The 19,515-nt window shown below is 39.1% G+C and overlaps 1 protein-coding gene across 1 annotated transcript; it reads left to right on the top strand.

Annotated features, from left to right (window-relative positions):
- Positions 1-8,897: 8,897 nt before the first annotated feature.
- LOC121991740 (EIN3-binding F-box protein 1-like) lies at positions 8,898-12,142 on the top strand. The gene is made up of 2 exons (XM_042545766.1): positions 8,898-9,144; positions 9,488-12,142. The coding sequence occupies exons 1-2, from the start codon at positions 9,120-9,122 to the stop codon at positions 11,428-11,430; spliced, it is 1,968 nt and encodes a 655-aa protein (XP_042401700.1). The 5' UTR covers positions 8,898-9,119; the 3' UTR covers positions 11,431-12,142.
- Positions 12,143-19,515: the final 7,373 nt, after the last annotated feature.

The raw sequence follows: 19,515 nt of genomic DNA, 5'->3' as shown, positions 1-19,515 counted from the left end.
CCCAAGAATAAAAATGCTCATGGATCAAATGAAAAATCAAATACTAAGGACTTAGTGAGGGAAAATCAAGTATTGAGGTCAAGACTTGATAAATTAGAAAAGACCCTAAAAAGATTGGAAAATATTCTATTAGGGCAAAATGGGCATAACCTAGGTTTAGGGGTACAAAGGTCATCTAATGGCCATAGAGGTTTGGGATACAAACCCAAGGCTAAAAAGGATGTGCCTAGTTATCATAGGGTTCCATATAGTTATGGAACAAACCCTAAGTCTGGAGGTCAAGTCAAGGATACAAGGGAAGATATCCCTAGGAGTATCTTTGCAACCAAAGTGACTAAGACTTCTAAGAAGTCTAAGAAAGTCACTAACAAGGTCACAAGGGAGGTTATCCCTAGAGTTGACCTAGAAAATGTGACCAAGGCTTCTAAGAAGCCCAACAAGGTCACTAGGAAGGTATCTAGGGAAGTTATCCCTAGTGAGTACCTAGAGCATCCAAGGAGCACCAATAGGTGTTGGGTTCCTAGGAGCATTTTCTCTACCCCATAGATGGGTTAGAGAGCGTCAACTCCGATTAGAAAGGTAGTTAACCCAACTTTGAGGAAATTGACACTCAAGGAGCATTTTCAAGGTTTTTGTTAACCTTTGAAAATGAAATGGAATTACTATTTACTCCTTGAAAGAGAGATATGCCTAATGGTGAAAATTTGATTTTATCTTAAAATGGCATAAATTGGGAAAACCTAGAGAAATACCAAGTTGGGATTTTGGTACTCTCTTAGAACCTTAAGGCAATCCAAGCTTTAATTTAAAGTGCTACTCTTGAGGAAAAATGGTATATGCCAACATTTGAGGATATGCTTAATTTTTAAGTGACATAAACAAATCAAGAGAAATAGAAATGTCAATTTGGGTTTTGGCATTTTCTTGAAGCATTTATGGCAATCTAGGTTTACCATTTTAAGTTAAAACAAGTGGTATATTTTGAGTTAGCTAAGTGGTTAAGGATACTTAGATAGGTAATCTAGGTATATTTTGTTTATGCTAAACATTGCCATGATTGTTTGCCCATGATATGCCATGACATCATATTTAGTTCTGTATTTTGCATTCATTCCTTTATTGTGAAAAATATAAAAATATCATGTAATGTCATACATACATCATGTAGCTATAGGACTCTTTCTTTTGAAAGATATGTTATATTGATGTATGTCATAACATTAATCATGCATTTAGTTTGATTTCCTTAAAATTAAGGACAAATGTTTTTACCAACAAATGGTATAAACAAATGACATTTATATACAAGTTATACCAATAAGTGGTATATCAACAAGTGGCATACCAACAAGTGGTATTTATACACAAGTGGTATACACAAGTGGAATCAACAAGTAACATCCTTGGTGGATGTTCACCACTCAAAATGCCTAAATAGAGATGCATGATCCCTAGATTAGGGCAAAACCAAATTTACATCTCACAAAGGCCTATAAGATGACTTGTATGTGTTTTAGTGCACATTAGATACAAGTGAGATGTTAAAATGATGAACAAAACTCAATATGTTGATTTAGTGCATTCTTTAGAGTTTTAGGTTCATCAAAACACATAGTTATGTGTTTTCCCATCATTGGGAAAGCTAATGTACAAGTCATGTGCATTTAGCCCAAGGAAAATGGTGGGATATTGGTTTTGAAAGATGTTTTAAAAATGTTTTTGGAAAACCTTGATGAAGGTTATCTTTTGATAGTAATCACCATTGAATAGTTAGACACAAACTTGAAGAATACGCTAAAGTTTTAGCAAGTTTTCAAGCTTGTGTCAATCTTTGAAAATATGATGTATTTTCATAGAAAACTATTTTTCCATGATAAAGTATACCCTAAACAATGTCTACACGAAATTTCATGATTTTTGAATTTTTGTAGAATTTTCTAGGGGCCTCTGAAGGTGACTGAAATCATTTTTCAGCAACTATCAGACCTCAATCGATCCACCGATCGATTGAGGGTCTCAATCGATCAGTGGATCGATTGGGAGCAAGCTTCTCGCGAACAGAAGCTTACTGGATCGATCAGCCGATCGATCCACAAGGCCTGAATCGATCAGTGGATCGATTCAGCAAGGTTCAATCGATTGGAACCTAACTCCAATCGATCCAAGGTGCTGATTTTGACTGGGAAGGCCTGATTTCAGCATTTTGAACCTGTTTTAGTCTACGTAACCATTCCAAACCCCTCAAAATATATTTGTATACATAAAAATGGTGTTTTCGTGTTGAAAACAAGGATGGATTGGTTAAGGAAGACTATATTGAAGTCTAGAATGAGGTTTGTTTCAAATTTTGAATATTTGAACCTCAAAGTTTCTAAATTTGGGTTTCCTAAAGGATTAGGGATTCCAAGTCATTGTTGGTGCAATGACAGAAGTTACCACCATGTCTTTAGGGGGAGGGACTCTTTAAAGGCATGAAAATTATTTTTCATGAACCTTGGAAGGTGGTTAACCTTCCGTTAAGTGGATAATGCTCAAGGATGGGCATTTGCCTACATTGAGGAAGAATGTAGGGTTAAGGATAAATGAAGGGTATGGGACCTTCATTTGGGTCATTAGACCATGTTAATGCTCCAGGGCGAGCATTGGTTGAAAATGAAGGGAATGGGTCCTTCATTATCGTGTTGGTCACAACGAGTGAAGTTGTGAACAACGATGAGCAACTCTTCAGGGGGAGAGTTTTCAACAATGGGGCATTTGTTGAAGTGTGCCCAAAATTGAGGCACAGGTTGATGTGTGCTCAAAGATGGGTTGATGTGTGCCAATAGGGGGAGAATGTGTGGTTTAAGTTAGGCCTTCATTACCTATGGGGGAGGTCATAGGGGGAGAATGAAGGGAACCAACATTCATACTTTGGCATGAATGGAGTTAAGGCTATGGGATTAGCTTAACTCAGAATGGTCCAAACTTAAAGGTATTGTCAAACATCAAAAAGGGGGAGATTGTTGGTGCAATATCCCTTAGGTCAAGGTTGACTGAGTTGACCAAGCTTGAGTCTTGGTCATAGTTTCGATGTTTGATAATACATGTAGACACATGGACAATGCATGTGCAGTTGTTCATATGGGGAGATTCTGATCAGGGACTGATCAGTATGAATGAAGAAGAGTCAAGTAGGTCAAAAGTGACCGGATACCTGACTGGAAAGTCCTAGTGAGTGAAGCTAGGCAAAAGGAAATCCTGGTGAGTGAAGCCAGGTGAAAGTCCTAGTGAGTGAATCTAGGCATATGGAAAGTCCTAGTGAGTGAAGCTAGGCAGAAGGAAATCCTAGTGAGTGAAGCCAGGTGAAAGTCCTAGTGAGTGAAGCTAGGCAGATGGAAAGTCCTAGTGAGTGAAGCTAGGCAGAAGGAAATCCTGGTGAGTGAAGCCAGGTGAAAGTCCTAGTGAGTGAAGCTAGGCAGATGGAAAACACTAGTGAGTGAAGCTAGGTGAAAACCCTGGTGAGTGAAGCCAGGCAAGGGAAAATCCAGATGGATCAAGTATGATCGGACATCTGGTGTTGGGAAGTCCAAGTAGGTCAAAGGATTGACTGGATACTTGGCATGAAGAAATCCAGATGGGTCAAGGTTAACCAGACATCTGGTGGAAGTCCAAGTAAGGTCAAGGGAGTGACCGGATACTTGGCACGAAGAGAAAAGTCCAAGTGGGTCAAAGGGTTTGACCGGACACTTGGTGAGGAGTTTTGGCAGGTCAAGGGAGTGACCAGATGCTAGGTATGATGTACCAACAGGTCAATGTTGACCGGATGTTGGTTTGAGAGGCTTGGGACTTGGTTTTGGGCAAAACCGAGAGCTGGATCGATCAGGCTTCATCGAGCCTTGCGAGAAATGAGCCTCAATCGATCGGTGGATCGATCAGAGGTCCCAATCGATCGCCGATCGATTGGGAGCGCGCGATAAGCGCCGGATCGATCCGTGGATCGATCCAGCGGTTTCCAGGATAGGCGCTGGATTGATCCGTGAATCGATCCAAAGCCTCCCTATCGATTGGGAGTTTTCGAATCGATCGGATCCGACCGTTGGCTGTTGGCGTGCGTCTCCTTCAGCATCTCTTCACCGATTCATTTCAGACCTTCACCAGCTTCTCCACAGCTCTTCTCAAGCTCGAGATCGCTAGTTCTTGAAGGCTCTTGGAGGTTCTTCCAAGTCAAGAGGCGGATCAATGCAAGAAGAAGAAACTAGGGTTAGGGTTTTTGCTCTCATTGTAAGCTTGTAAGCTTGTATTTCATTACCTTTCCCTTTCTTCTTGTATTGAGTCTTGTAGGGCTTCTCCGCCCTTGGTAGTTACCATAAAGGAGAGTTTTATTAGTGGAGGGTGTGTGTGTAGGTGTGGATCCTTGGACTAGTCACCTCTTGTGAGGTGGATACCAAGTAAATCAACCTTGTTAGCGTTGTGTGGTTTGTTTCTGTATTTTCCGCTGCACATCTTGAAGAAACAAGCAACGACGAGCATCTAGCACGCGACGAGCTATTCACCCCCCCTCTAGCTACTTTTCGGTCCCAACAATTACAACATGGACTTGTCAATTTAAATCAATACTAATAATATTATATTATAACATATTATGCACATCTATTCCTCACAGTCCATCTCTAAATTATGTTAAGAAAAATAAATAATGTACACTTATTCCTCATAGTCCGTCCTTAAATTATGTAAAGTAAAATAAATCATAAGGTCAATTTATAGAAGGCTAGATTTTCTTGTCCGCTTGTGAACTGCCAGAAGTGTGGAGTTACATCCGCTTGCATAATGTTAAAAGCATTTACAGTAAAACAAGCAGAATGTTAAAAGCATTTAGCATGGGACTGTATGAGTCTGTATAGTATGACAAAGGTATGACATTGACATCGTACACTTGACGTCGTGTAAAAGTCATCGCAAATCACATATGCTGCATTGGTCTTGTCAGTGCAGTTACTGACAACCCCATGAAAGAGTTGCAACTGTCAGGAATGATAGGATATAGATCAGAGGGATTCAACTCGATAGAGATATTTTTAAAGTAAGTGCACGATTAATGTCCTGTGTGATATTTTTAAGAATATTCTTAACCAGGGATGTTCCTAAAGTGAGTATATAGCTGAAATCTTATGTGATGTTCTCATAAATATTCCTGAACAATGATGTTTCTAAAGTGAGTCCGATGTTGAAGTTCTTATGTCTATGTGAATGCTCAGGCGTCTGATCAAGTGGGTCAAGCAACCTGTGTGGCTCACTTTTCAAATGGAACAATTCTTATACAATTGACGTCCCAACCGGAATATACTAAAATATATCAATGATGTTGTATTAATTATAAGATCGTAGCCACTATAATTTATATATATAATTATAGTAGTTATGGAATAAAATTAAGAATTTTTGTTTTTAGAAAAAGAATAGTTTTAAAAATACAAATCTTGACATGAGATATAGAATGCTGCTTTAATATTAAATAAAAAAATAATGCCTTTTGATATATACATATTTTTACTATTCTAATAATTGTTGATTTTTTTGCCAAAAAAAAAAGTAAATAAACTCAAACAAATTTAGAGGAGCAAGCCCATGACCACGCGCAGCCACCGAGTCCACAAGTTCACTAGACACCGAAGTTTGCGAGCAAGCCCGTCCACGCCTGACGTCATGCATGGGTGTCGTGGTGACGTCATGCATGGATGTCATGGTGCGCCGGTAAATTTGTGACGATGAGCTTGACATCGTGGATTGAATAAATATGGATTAAAAAAAAATTAAGTGTGAAAAAAAATAAACAACATGCAGAACACATGCGGAACACATGCGGATGAACGTGGAAAAAGAGACGCTAGGGGTGTTAAAAATATTTCGATCCGAATCTTAAAAACATTAAGTTGAGATTAGAAATTTTGGATCGAATTTGGATTAGAGAGATTTTGGATTAAATTTGGATGGATCTGAATTTAGATTTTGATAAAAAAAAATTAGAATTAAATTAAATTTTATTTTAAAAATTAACATATATATATATATATATATATATATATATATAGAGGGAGAGAAAAACTATCCTACGGTACGCTCCGTGTGGTTTGGTATGGCGTACATCAAAATTAGTGCTTGATCGATCCAGCAGGGCTGAATCGATTTGTGGATCGATTCAACCCCGCTTGTCTTCTCCCATCGGTTGTCGTTGATCTTAACAGGACGCTGGCGGATCACCCCTAGGCTAGATCACAATGCGACCGGATTCCGACCGAATCGTGACCAGAATTGGCAGCGCTGCATCTGCTAGCGTCGCGACTGATTTTGGCCACGAAATGGCCGGATTTCGGCCGCCATCTAGCCGTAATCCGGTCGCAATCCGACGAATCCGATCGTGATCGGATTCCGGCCGGATCGCGGCCAGAATCGACGGTGCTACGTCTGCTAGCGTCACGGCCGATTCTAACCCTCTTCGTTTTCTCGCGCCTGCTGGATCAATCCATTGATCGGCCTGCTGGATCAATCCATTGATCGATCGAGCGGGGCTGAATCGATCAGTGGATCGATCCACCGCATCGATCCGCACGAATGTGTGTCGCAGGGTAATATATATATATATATATATATATATATTGTTATGCTACCGACTCTATCATGCGGATTGTTATGGACCAACTGCCTTGTCATATTATTTTATTTTTTTAATACAACATTTCCTCTTTTTTTTTTCTTCGTTCTCGCTTTGGTGGAGTAGAGAGTTTCGCCGGGCACCTCCTCCCACGGGCTCACCTGCTCTCGTCGGCTCACCATCGAAAACGCCGCAATCAGGTGCGTCGCCCCAAAATGCTAGATGAATCGCCCGCACATGTCGCCCAACAGCAGCGTGAACTCAGCATCGGCGACCATGGCGAGGTTGAAGGCCTTGCTCGATTCGGGCCCCGGCTCGTAGGCGACGACAGAGGTATCCTAGTGGAGGCTGATGGCGGAATCGCAAGCAGCACAGGACCTCCTACCCTTCTTTTTCCTCAACAAATGGGCGTGGGGTTTCGAGGGTGAAATTCCATACTGTACGGTGACGGAGAGGAAAGCGCCACCGACTTAAACGACTTAGGTGAACAGCTCGTTGCCGGAGGAAAGGACGGTGCAGTAGAAGCAAGTGATGGCGTCTTGGACGGTGGGCTCCGCCATGGATGTGATTGCGCTGAATTCCGGCGCGGTCATGTCTGGATTCTGGCTCTTTCGGATTCTGGCGTGGTCGTGTTCGAATTCAGGCGCGGTCGCGTCCGGAATCCGTAGTGATCGTCGCATGCCCAACACGGCCGCGATCGCGTTGGATCACTGCTAGAATCGAGGCAGGACCTAGCGGGTGGGCGGCGAGGGTGGTTGGCGGCCGAGCGGGTGGGCAGCGATGATGAGGCGCGGCGAGAGCAAGTGAGCCGGCGGGAGCAGGTGCCCAGCGAAACTCTCTACTCCACCAAAGCGAGAACGAAGAAGAAGACAAAAAAAAAAGAGAGAAAATATTGTATTAAAAAAATAAAATAATATGACATGGCAGTTGGTCCGTAACCATTTACAGGATAGAGTCTGTAGCATAACAACTCTCTCTCTCTCTCTCTCTCTATATATATATATATATATACACGAAAGTATTACCCTGCGGCACACATCCGTGCAGATCGATGCGGTGGATCGATCCACTGATTGATTCAGCCCTGCTGGATCGATCAATGGATCGATCTAGCAGGCGCGAGAAAACGAAGAGGGTCAGAATCGGCCGCGACGCTAGCAGACGTAGCACCGTCAATTCTGGCCGCGATCCGGCCGGAATCCTATCACGATCGAATTCCGACCGGATTACGGCCAGATGGCGGCCGAAATCTGGCCATTTCATGGTCAAAATCGGCCGCGACGCTAGCAGACCTAATCCGATTAATATCAACATCAATATTAATATATAATAATAAAATATTAAGATAAAAATAAAAAATTCTTAAAAAATTATTTTTTTTAAAAAAAATAATAGAATTATTTAGTTGGATTTGAATTGATGCAGCTGATCAAATTTAAATTCAGATTTAAAATTTTCACATTATATATAAATTCAGATCAAATTTAAATTAAGATTTGTTTTCAATCAGACCTAATCCGATCCATATGAATCAGGCGAGTCCGCATGAAATTTCCATGCAACTTAATCTGCAAGTTGCAACGCGGATGGCGATGGCCAGCGTACAGATGCATCCTTTTTTATTTGTTTGTTTTAAAAAAAAATTCTGATGCATGCATTTGTTTTTAAATTACGATTACGTACTCGGACTCGATGGATGCATGGGGACAAAGCAGAGCCAGGTTCATGCATTCCTTTAAGAAAGAAGAAACTTGTGCTAGAAAAAAAGAAATGGCAATTGGCTCACCTAAAGTCTAAAACCACCCACTTGTCCGCCCACCTGTACACAAAAAGGCAGAGATGCATGGACGGTGGGCCACCATAATGTACCTCGGTTGGTGTGTCGATTTCTTTTATTCCAACTTGTTTTGTATCTTTTAATCTGCGGTACTATATTATCCCAAAAATCAATAATAATAATAATAATTATTATTATTATTATTATTATTATTATTATTTTAAGTTTGAGTTGTTATTATTTTTCTGCTACTTTTTTCGTACATCCCCTTTGCACTTGCCGTGCCATCTCCTCGCCCACTTGCTTCCTTTGCAGGGGCGGATGCAGTGCATTCAAATGGCAAAAGGCGTAATTAATATTGCTTCCGGTTTGGAACGCGTGGACCGTTCATCGTCCAGATCATCTCCCCCATCTCATATTGACCGTCCATCACCCGTCGCTTTCATGTTTTTTTCCCCTTTCCTCTTTCCTGTCTTTTTTTATGAGGCCGCGTCCCCGTTTCCTTCCCAAACCGTTCTCCTCCTCTTCCTTTCTCCACAATTTTCCCTCTCTGCGCTCCTGGGATGTTCTGCGGATGCGTTCTGAGATTTTTGGTCATCTGAAGGTGGTGTTTGTCTCCTCGATCGGCTCTCTTTTGTTGCTATTTTCGCTGGTGCGGTTCGTGGTGGCCGGATTCGCCTCCTCGGGGTTGCTCCGCGCTCGTCTGAACTCATGGCAGCTCTCGTCAAACGCGGAGGTAAACCCTATGTGTTCCTTTCTAGCTTGACTTGTTTGTGTACTATGGGAATCATCGAGTTTGGGGTCGGATCTGTATTGTTTCTGGTTTTTTGCATCGCGTTCTACATGTTGAAATCGTTTGCTTTGAATTGTTGCTGAAATTCATGTATCTAATCGTTATTCGCTACTGAATGATTGATTAATTTTGTTTCAGATTCATTTTTTAGAAGAAATCGGAAATTCTTTATTACAATAGGCATAGATTTTTGTTAATACTTAAAACAAATTGGAAGTTGTTGTTTCAATTCTTACATATACTCGATGTCTTGAACTGATCGGCATTTTCTATCTTGGTTTTGCAGGCAGCGATGATTTCTGCTCTGGCGGCCCCTTCTTCTCAAACCTCATGGAACAGGGGCTTCTCGTGTCACTTGCTTGTTCTATTGATGGTAACTGCCCTCCTCGTAAGAGGTCCAGGGTCATTGCTCCGCTCGTCCTCGGAGTAGGGGAGAGAGTTGCAGACAAGAAGCATCAACCCCGCTCAATTGACACCCTTCCTGATGAATGTCTCTTTGAGATCCTTAGACGGTTGCCAGGAGATAAGGAGAGAAGCAACTCTGCTTGTGTGTCTAAGCGTTGGCTTATTCTTCTGAGCAGCATCCGTTCTTCTGAACTTGCTGCTCAGATGAAACCTAGCGTCAAATCTATGAAGAAGACCTTGCCAGACCTAAACAATCTTGTACCTGTAAATGAGAATGAAACTGAGAACAATGGATTTCTTACCAGGCGTTTGGTCGCTGAGGAAGCTACTGATATCAGACTTGCTTCTATTGCACTTGGAACTTGTAGCCGTGGTGGGCTGGGGAAGCTTTTCATCCAAGGAGGTGATTCGACTAGGGTCTCTGATGCTGGCCTCTCTGCGATTGCTCATGCATGTCCTTCCCTACGGGTCTTATCTATGTGCATGACACCTTTGGTCACTGATGCCGGTATAGCAGAAATTGCTGATGGTTGCCCATTGTTGGAAAAGCTAGATCTATGCCAATGCCCACAGATCTCAGACAAGGGCTTGATAACTGTTGCTCAGAAGTGCCCCAACTTAATGTCTCTCACTATCGAGGCATCCTCAAGCATAAGTAATAAAGCTCTTCAGGTTGTTGGTCGTTTCTGTACAAAATTGAAATATGTTACTATCAAAGACTGCCCAGAAGTTGGCGACCAAGGAATTGCAAGCTTGGTCTCTTCTCCCTCCTCTTCTCTGGAAAAGATCAAACTTCAGGCTTTGAACATTTCTGACTTAGCCCTAGCAGTTATTGGCCAATATGGGAAGAATCTAACAGATCTGTCTCTGACTGGCCTGAAAAATGTGGGGGAGAAGGGATTTTGGGTTATGGGCAATACTTGTGGGTTACAAAAGTTAAGATCGATCACCGTCAACCATTGCAACGGACTTACAGAGGTAGGATTGCAAGCTATTGCAAAAGGTTCACCTTTACTGAAGCAGGTCTTTGTCCGCAAATCTTGTGACCTATCTGATGCTGGTTTAGTTTCTTTTACTGAAAAGGCAAGGGCACTTGAGAATTTGCATATTGAGGAATGCCACCAGTTAACTCTTATGGGTGTCCTTGGTGCTCTTCTGACATGCAACCCAGAGTTGAAATCACTATCTCTAATGAGATGCTTGGGTATCAAAGATATAGATTATGCTCCAGCCCAACTGCCATCATGCAAGTCACTTGAGTCTTTGACCATTCGAAACTGTCCTGGTGTCACTAGTGCCAGCTTACAAGTGGTTGGAAAAATCTGCCCCAGATTACAGAAAGTTGACTTTGGTGGTCAAGCTGGAGTCACAGATGCTTCACTTATTCCACTGATCCAGAGTTCTGAAGTAGGTATTGTGGAGGTCAATTTGAGTGGTTGCGTTAATGTTTCTGATGCCCTGGTTACTATGCTGGTTAAGGCACATGGAAGCACTCTAAGGATGCTTAATCTTGATGGTTGCAAAAAAATCACTGATAGAAGCATCATGGCAATTGCTCAGAGCTGTCTTGTGCTCAATGACCTGGATTTATCGTGTTGCACGATCGGTGATTATGGTGTGGCAATCCTGGCATCAGCAAGGCAGCTTAACCTGCGTATGCTTTCTCTTGCAAGCTGCTCCAAGATCACCCAGAAAAGTCTGCCGTTCTTATTAAACATGGGTCAGTCGATAGTGGGTCTGAATCTGCAGCACTGCCACTTGATCAGCACTGATGCAATCAATTTGCTCGAGGAGAGGTTGTGGCTGTGTGATATCATTTTCTAGATGCAGAGAAGCATGGTGCTTGGGAGTCTTTCAAAATAACCAAGCTTTCGTTACATTCAGCGCTGCCAACCATGAGCAACAGAAGTCCGTTTCAGTTTGTTTTTTGGTTCACCGTCCTCTGGGCTTCGGCTCTGCAACTTTTGGTCACCATCCGTGGATCTATGGCTGATCATTTTTACAGATGTTCTTAACAAAGGAACTCTGTTTTTTTGGGAAAATTTAGCAGGCTCCCAGTGTCTGCCGGTTTCCTCTATTTTGGCCTTGGCTACGGTGATCACCATATGCAGTCTCAGTCCTAGTTTTTCGCTTACGAGTCTAGTTATCTCATGTTCTTCGTGTTTTTTCTGTGATCATGGTTCTTATTACCAACGAAGCTGGATACATTGTTTCACTTGGTGTTTTAGCCAAGTTTTCATATCAGTAATTCTTGTCAAGTGAGTCAGTCCTAGTGCTTTTGCTCTGGGCGTGTCCCGTGTCATCTGGGTCTGTTGGAGTCTGTAATGCTGGTCTTGTTTGGTTGCTTTTACAGTGTTTTCAGAAGCCTGAATGCATGGGGATTGGCTAGGCTGCATAATTCTCTATTATTGTGCATGCCATGACAACCTTGGTCGGTTGTTTTTTATTCGCCAAATCCTATTTTTACAGGCTGATGGAAAACTGTAATCTACGCATCCTTATTTTATAATCAAATAAAGTTGTTTAATAGTGGTCATCCTGTGTTCTTGGTTTCCGTGGGTTGCTGCTAATTCTGAACTGATTCAGTGTTTTTATGTTCGTGTAGTGCATGCTTTGAATGTGATAATAATGATATTTTCCTTCTGGCGTGCTACATTTTTCTTCAACATTGTTTCCTTATTCTTTAGGTTCCGACTTGCCATTGCACATGGAATAAGATTCCATGGAGTGATTGCAACTCATGCCATTTAGATTTTGTGGCTACAGATTTTGCAACTTTGCCAAAGCGCTGGTATACTTATTTGTCTCCTCCGTGTTGGCCCTAGGATGGGTTGACAGAAGTACTGTGGACGAGCGTATTCGTTTTTTGTCATCATGGTATACTTATTTATGAGCTTGATTATGCTAGCCCTTAGCAAAGTTGGTATTCAGGTGGTAGAGTTATTTGCAATGATCAATTTTCATAGAGTTTATTTCCTTGAGAATTAAATATCTTTCACATAGAAAGTCGTATATGATTTATCTCTCTTCATTTTGTTGTGAGGCTAACGATGAAGAACGTTCGGCTAAAAGAAATCACCTTTTTAAACTTTGTTGATTATGACTTGCTTACAGCTCATTAGGATGTATGTCAAGAAGTAATAATAACAATTTACAAGTTTATTATGCTGTTAGGGCTTATAGAAATGTTTGAATTTAAATAATTAATAAATTATCTAAACAGTGCATATTTCATAGCGAAAGGGCAATTCACTAAAAGATGAACAAAAAATGACTCTAAATTATTTTTTACCAATGAAAACATTTCTTTTCTTGTTTTATAAAACATCTCACAGATAAATTTTTTATTAAAAACTATTTTTGACAAAAGAAAGCATCAACATTGAATCTTTATTTTGAAGGCGCAAATTGAATTACAAAAACTTGGAACAAAAAAAATAATATTACAGTTATATTTTTAATTAAAATATTTTTTGAATTTAGAAAGATCAGTAGTTTAGTTAGGAACTATTGAAACTCATAAAAATCGAAAATAATCTTTGATTTTAAAAGCACAAAATAATTTATAAATTAATTTGCCCTCTTAAAATTGATATATTTAATTTTGAAGATGCATGTTGATTACAAAGTAATGTTGTCTATCAAATATCCACTTAAATATGAGAGCCTTCCCTTTAAATGTCATTGGCTTAGGAGACTAGCTTGTAGATGATGATCAGGCAGAATTTGCAATATGAATTAAGGAGGGGGTTTTCAGACAGTACAAGATTTATAAGAAATCTGTGTAGTTTAGCAAATGATGCTGGATATTGGCCATTATACCATGTAATGCCGTTTCCACTATTTTGGATTTCTCATCTCTCTATCGAATCATACCATCTTGTAAAGAAACCTGAAGTTTTATTTCTCCCAATGTAATTTAACTTCCCTAGTTTTGGAGAATCACATTAAAATCACCTCTTATTACCAAAGGTCCTAATGAATCACATTACCAAGTCGGTTTTTGAGCTTCTTCAGCTGCTGTATGGGCGGGTAAAACTTCGTTGCTAGCTGTTGCCACGCTTCTCTCTCTTTCGTTCTTCTTTCGGGTAATTTGTTTGAACTCACTGCAAGCACTGCTAGTCCCATTAAAATTAGTTGATTTGAAAGATGTGGATGCTATTATCTCATTATTTACCGCAACCGGAGGTGAAATTATCTATCTGCAGTTGTCGTCAATGATGACTGATACAGTGCATAAAAGTGGGATCCAATAGAGCTAAATAGTTAGAAATTAAGGAAATATGATAATCAGAAGTTAAGGGAACGTGGTAGTCAGAAGTCAAAGGACGTGACAGTCAATAGTCAGCAGTCAGAAGTCAAGGGGACGTGACAATTAGAAGTCAAGAGGACGTGACAGTCAACAATTAGAGAAAGAATGAGTGGGACCGCCTGACATCATTAGTTGCAGAATTCTCGGTCGGGTGCTTATAGATCGGGATTCCAGATTAGAGACATAAGGCGTAGCTTGGAGTAAGACCTGACCTTCCTCGACTGGTCTAGTTCCCTCAACCCGATCAGCATGGACAGACCTGGTACTTTTAGTAAGACAACCCCCGGCCAACCTTCTAGGTATTCCAAGCATGGAGGAGGAGACCCTAGTCGTAGCTTGTCTCCCTCATCAAGACTTGAGCCAGGCGCCACATCATAACAACTATCCCGAGCTACCCGTAGCTAAACTCGGACGGGACATAAGGCACTAGGCGAAAATAATATCAGGAAATTGTAACCGCATGTCAGAGAATAACTGTCATATATCAGGGAATATTCCAATGGTCTGCTATCATCTGCGAATGGAATATTCTTTCAGTCTATATGAGGGCGCCGCGTGTCTTATATCACCCGACAAGTCCTGACACTCGACATTTTCTGACATCGGTCAGTTTTCAGATGTACACACAGTCATATAAAAATGAAGGTCCTCTCCCTTGAGCAAGTACGCTCTCTCACACATTCGTACTCGTCTACTACATTTCTTTTTCCTTCATACACTGTTCTTCTGGGAAAAAAATATCTGACTTGAGCATGGGAGGGCCTGCACCGGAGACTTAATTATTATATTTACTTCAGATCTGTGCTAGATGAATAAGTATATTAATGTCCTAGGGTAGTAGGTTCTAATCTACAACATATCAATTGGTTGAATTGATAGTGAGAGGTTGTAGATATATATATATATATATATATATATATATAACACTAGTTTTAACTATTCCTAGTCAAACATTAATATACAAGGATAATATTAATGCGTTAAGACTAACATGTAGGTCAACTGATAACTTAATCTCACAAGTCATGGATATAAGATATCAAGTTGACACATGAGTATATATTAGAGAATATGTACTAAATTGATCCATCATCAGAATGTTTCATGAATCGTTATATGAGTGTTATAAATATTCTCATAATAATTATTGATATGAATAGTTCTTAGACCTGAAGTCACTACGGTTCTCTACATTAGGAGTTATACACTTTGGTATCAACAAACATCATTTGTAATAGGTGGATTATAAAGTCAATCACTAGGTATACAATAAGTTATGCTGAGGAATGTGAGTGATATAGATGAGATATATCCCTTCCATATGATGGAAGTGATATCTGTGTACCCTTTGATTAAGTAGGACTACTAAAATGTATGATTATGCTCAAATAAGTCAATAGGAAATATTGAGCTCATTTGGTTAAGTGAGTATACTTAGAGATCAAGAAATACAAAGATTGATAAGAGAATGACACGGTCTATGCCTCATGGATCAATCTAGATATCAAGGATAGAATGATTGACTTATACAACATAATAGACACAGACAGGTTAGGTCGAATCTCAACATTCTCGTCACATGGGTAGCAATGATGTATTGCTAGATGTCACTCATTACTTGTGTATCTAAAATGATTTTAGAAACGCTGCCAACGTTACAAGAACCTATTGGGTCACATATAAAGAGCATGTTGACTTAGAGATTGATTTTTTTTAGTTTGACTAAAATTGTATAGGTTTGAGTCTTAATCCTGAAATTAGTTTCGGACCTTATTATGACCCAACCTAATGAAGAGCCCACTAAAATAAACACTAATAGTCATCAGAGAAGATGAAGAGTTGGTATTTATCTTCCTTTTAATATCACCTTAAATAGCCATAAATAGGCTAAGAAGGTGAAAAGGTTTTTGGTGTCTCTTGAATTACCAATATATATGTCATCTCTAGCAAGATGAGGGGTTGGCATGAATCCTTTTTCTCTTCTTCTATTTTCCATGTGAAAAGAGAGAGCTCCAATTCCAAAGTTCTTGGAGAAGAACCGAGGGACTTGCTCATGTGGATACTGTAGAGGCTCGGATGTTCTGATCGTGTTGAGATCTGTCAATGAATCAAAATTGTTGCGGGGATTGTATCATTCACGCAACAAAGGTAACAACTCAATCAAACATATATATTATATTCACATGGATCTCTAGAGGGATCAATTTTTCTATTGCATATATTTATTGTTTTTCACAAAATATCCCTACACTTCCTCCTCCTCCTCCTCCTCCTTCTTTTCAGATTCTTTCTCCTTCTCTTCTAATAAGGGATGGTTGGTTATGAAGTGTCCTTTCTTCTTACATTCGAAGCATTGAATGTTTGCCAGGTCCTTGTTTGAGATCTCCTTTTTCAAAAAATTTTTGAGTGAATTTCTTCCGTCAGATCATCCTTTTAACCAAGTTCGCAACTCTGAAGAGAGATCATCTTCATTGGATGTTGATTCGGGTTCAGATTCTGATTCGATCTCTTATTTAGATTTGGATCTTGGTTTGAATTTTCCTACAATTAAAACTATACCCTTCTCTTTCTAATCAAGATTAGTCTGTTCATACAGTTCAAAATCACAAGAGAATTCATTTAGTTTAATAATAGACAAGTTCTTAGATATTTTGTACGTATCAACCATAGATGCCTACAAGGTGGTCCTTGAAAATGGCTTAAGTGAATATCTGATCATATCGCAATTGTCTACTTGTTCTCCAATTCTGTGGATACCGTTTAGTATCTCTTTAAAGTAGTTGTGTAGTTGACTTACCATTTTGCCTTCTTTCATGGATGTTTTGGAGTTGACTTAGCAATAGTCCTTTTTAGTCATTCTTGAGTCAACTGAACCTTCATGTAGTTCAATTAATTTCTCCGAAAGCTATTTAGCACGGCTAAATTGGCTAACTTTGGTTAGCTATTTCTGTGTTTGCTCACATTGTAATATAGTTGTGGCTCTAGCATTGGCTTGAGCTTTTTCCTTATTGTCACTTGTCCAGTTTTCATAAAGAACTGGTATGCCATCTGGAGTTTGGGTAGCTTAACCATCTTGATGATAAGATAATTTTTTATGTCATCCATCAGATAGTATTCTATTCTGTTTTCCAAAAGGTGAAATTATCACCATTGAAAAGCGGCGGGCGGGTTGTCCTGAATCCTTCCTACAAAGACATATCTACAAATAAGTATTTGTTCAAGTTGTATTAAGGCTTAGGACATGATATGAGTTTGGTTTGGATTTGGTATGGTTGTAATTAGTGTTTGAATTTGAGAACATGTTAGGCTCGGATTATTAATCAATTTAATTGTTTGTCCCTGATTCTGAACGCAAATTTCGACCTAAGTTAGATTTAGGTTTTGCTTTGAGTGAATTTAACAAGTGTTTCAAAAATTGGCATTCTGATTTTCCAAAAGGTGAAATTATTGTCATTGAAAAGTGGTGAGTAGGTTGTGTTGAATCCTTCCTGCAAAGACATTTCTGCAAACAAGTATTTGTTCAAGTTGTATTAAGGCTTAGGACATGATATGGATTTGGTTTGGATTTGGTATGGTTGTAATCAGAGTTTGAATTTCGGTATAGGCTAGGCTCAGATTATTAATTAATTTAATTGTTTGTTCCCGATTTTGAATGTAAATTTTGATCTAAGTTATATTCAAGTTTTGTTTTGAGCGAATTTAGCAAGAATTTCAAAAATTGACTTTTAGGTGATAGCGAGACACAAGGTCTTTTTGAGTATCGAAGCAATGACCACTTCCTAAACAAAGTCTTTTTAAGAATCATGAGCTAAATTAACTTTAATACAATGTCTTGGTTTAGAGTAAGGTACAATAGTTTCTACTAGTTCCACTTGACTAGAAGCACCAGGTAAGAAAATCTAGCCTAGACATGTAACTATCTTAGTTTTCCTAATTTCTATTAGCTCAACTCACTCTGATACCAAATTGTAGGATTGAGATCGACGCTAGATGAGATGAATCGTTGAGAATTTTTACAATAGAAATAATGAGCAAATAGTAATTAAATTAATTAGAGTTAGTATAGCAGAAATAATAAAGTAACTTAAACTAATTCAAAGACAAAGGTTATATTGAAATCTAACCGTATAAGCATGCAAATTAACTAACCAAATCAAAAGTATAGACATACAATATTTTTAAAAAATTAATTTTTATTTCTAATTTCTCTTAGGCAGAGAAACCTTACAAAAAAAAAAAATCTAAAAACTAAGCACAAATAAAAAGATTAAGGCAACACTAAAATAATATAAAAAAGTTACTCTACGTGTTGCTGATAAAAAAATGAATTATGTCCCAGCGTGTCGTAGCACAGAAAGCGAAAAGAGTACTAGACAGAACTAAATGATTGAACAAGTGGTGATTTGAAAGCTCTATCTTGAAACTTCTTATATAGTACTCTCTTGGCCGCTTGTACAAGTGCTAACATGACTGCAACTTCAATTCGTAAGATAACATTAACAAAACTTCTTGGTCGCCCGTGTACCACTCAATCACCTTGGCATGGGTCAAATTTCATCTTAACCATCGTGTTCAAGTTGCTGATAACATTGCTCCATGGCCGCTTGAAAGTTGCTCGGTCACCTGTATACCCGATTGTCTAGACCCTCTGAAATCTTTTCATCTAGAGTTATCACTAGCCAATTACCTCTGGACTCCATCTAATTACCTAGAACCGTCTAGCATACTTTACTGTAATTGTTATATGTAATGATTATGACATATAATATTAAATTACTCGCACTTGACTAGATTAACAGATTTCACACGCTTAGAATTAAATCATCTAACACTAAGGAATTTTTTCTATGAAATTTTAATCACTTATATTTGATTCACCTAACTTTTATTAAAATTTTGTCTGTCAAATTTTAATTACTTAAACTTGATTCACTTAATATATAGTTAAAATTTTATCTGTTGGATCCCAATCAAAACGTAACTCATGCCTAGATACTTGATTACTGCCTGATTTTTAATAAGGACTTTAATACCTGTCAAATGTCCGACGCTTACAAATTAACAGGATAGATCATAATTAATTTAATTTAAATTTTAATCTTATATTAAAATTTTAGATTAGATGCATCTAGTCTAAAATTTTAATACCTCGAGGTCTCAAGGTCGGTGATGGATAAATGATCAAAGTACTGGACATCGAGTGAGGATATTCTTGGATTGCTGGTTATGAACCAAATTATAATTTGACGGGATGATAAAATTAAAAAGAAATCATAATTAATTACGATTGGATCATGACTACAATTCGATCATAAATATAAATAATACATCTTCTAGATAAAAAAAATTGATCCAATAAATTTTGTCTCCCAATACTAAAGGGTGTCCATGCTCGGATACGGTCCGATATTCACTCTGACCCGGCCGGGCTGTCAACTAATCATTCATACCCCTGCCCGCTGATGCGATGGGCTATAGTTTAAAAAAGCATTGACAGAAACGCGTAATTACTAATTAGAAGCCAACTTGGTCATGGCTGACCCACTCGGTCCGTCCACGTTCATCCCCCGAATCTCATTTGAGATCTTTCCCCTACT

The sequence above is a fragment of the Zingiber officinale genome, chromosome 6B (genome assembly GCF_018446385.1).
Source record: "Zingiber officinale cultivar Zhangliang chromosome 6B, Zo_v1.1, whole genome shotgun sequence".
In the NCBI taxonomy this organism is placed as follows: domain Eukaryota; kingdom Viridiplantae; phylum Streptophyta; class Magnoliopsida; order Zingiberales; family Zingiberaceae; genus Zingiber; species Zingiber officinale.
Note: the sequence above shows the minus strand (reverse complement) of the source record. Positions and strands in the feature narration are given on the sequence as shown.